Source organism: Mandrillus leucophaeus, unplaced genomic scaffold (assembly GCF_000951045.1).
Source record: "Mandrillus leucophaeus isolate KB7577 unplaced genomic scaffold, Mleu.le_1.0 Scaffold165, whole genome shotgun sequence".
NCBI classification, from domain to species: domain Eukaryota; kingdom Metazoa; phylum Chordata; class Mammalia; order Primates; family Cercopithecidae; genus Mandrillus; species Mandrillus leucophaeus.
The window spans coordinates 3,173,191-3,174,651 of record NW_012101643.1 but is presented as its reverse complement, the minus strand read 5'-3'; the positions used below and the strand labels follow the sequence as shown (position 1 = coordinate 3,174,651).

General features: G+C 47.3%; 1 protein-coding gene across 1 annotated transcript in view; it reads left to right on the top strand.

Annotated features, from left to right (window-relative positions):
• The window catches only part of GPR137B (G protein-coupled receptor 137B), a gene marked incomplete at its 5' end in the record, with an annotated part of 84,468 nt that overhangs the window by 42,116 nt on the left and 40,891 nt on the right, over positions 1 to 1,461 (top strand). The window contains one exon of the mRNA XM_011976392.1: positions 739 to 888. Coding sequence (XP_011831782.1) covers positions 739 to 888 — 150 coding nt within the window. The remainder of the gene's footprint in view (positions 1 to 738; positions 889 to 1,461) is intronic.

The window sequence follows — 1,461 nt, the reverse complement described above, 5'->3', positions numbered from 1 at the left end:
GGATGGTCTTGATCTCCTGACCTCATGAGCTCACCCCTGTGGCACACAAGCTAACAAAGCACTACTGGCAAAAGAAAATAGTATCTCAGGTTTAGTTAATGACTGACTGTCTAATAACAGTACTCAAAAGTCAGTTTTAGTTTTTTGGTCATGTTAACTATCCGTTTTGAGCCAGGGGTCTTTTAACTGTCTTTGGAAATTGATAGCTTCATAACGTGGGGCACAAATCACTGATGTCCACATAATTCCAAGCCCAAAGTCACATGAGGGCTCCTGTATTCCCAGCCTCAAAGACTCTGGACAGAGCTGTCCTGAGCTCTGCCCCAGCCAATGTCCCTCTGAGATTGTCTACTTGCCTCCTTGAGCCAGAGGCCCTGGCCTGGGCTCACCTGCTGTGTGTAGAAGCCAAGAAGATCCTCTTGGAGCTCAGCAGCGGCCATTAGAGGTTTAGCAAATGAGCCATCTGACTTTCTTGCTTGTACACTCCAGGCCTCAGGAAAATGGTGCGTATTTTAACCCCGCTAAAGGCATCTCCAAACCAAGTCCCAGGGTCCTTATGAAGATACTTGAAATTGTAGGAAGGAGGAGTGTGAAAAGGACTCTGATAGAAGACCCAACGAGACCACAGTGCCCCGAGATCCCAAAGGGCTTTACCAGACTGATACCAGGCAGGGGCTGGGGAACGGACTGGTGTCTTGGACCTGGAGTGGCCCATACCTCCTGCTCCCTCTTTTCCAGGGCTCCTCCGTGTGTCAAGTGACTGCCATCGGTGTCACCGTAATACTGCTTTATACCTCTCGGGCCTGCTACAACCTGTTCATCCTGTCATTTTCTCAGAACAAGAGTGTCCATTCCTTCGATTACGACTGGTACAATGTATCAGACCAGGTCAGTGGGGGTTCTGAGGAGGTGTCACCTGACCAGGGACCACAGTTGACCCTTGGTATCCTCGAGGCACTGGTTCCAGGACCCCAGACAATACCAAAATCTCGATGCTCAAGTCCCTGATAGAAAATGGTGTAGTATCTGCATGCAGCCTACACACATCCTTCTGTATGCTTTCAATTAATCTCTAGATGACTCACAATACCAGATACGACACAAATGCCATGTAAACAGTTGTTATACTACATTGTTTGAAAATGTCTATTTTTAATTGTTACTAGTATTTGTTATTTTCAAATATTTTTGATCCACGGTTGGTTGAGTCCGCGGATGTGGAACCCGCTGATATGGAGGGCCGACTGTATTTGCATTTCAGTGGTTCACGTGGCAGAGAAGTACAGGCTCCTTGTTTCTCCGGGTGAATGACTGAGTGACCTTGAGAGGTCACTTCCCTGTGTGACATCTGAACTCATCTGTCAGATGGGATCACAGCACCTGCCTCATTCCCTTTCACATGTCTTTTGAGAAAACCAGGAGATTACATATGTGTGTGTATGTATCCACACACATGTGCAC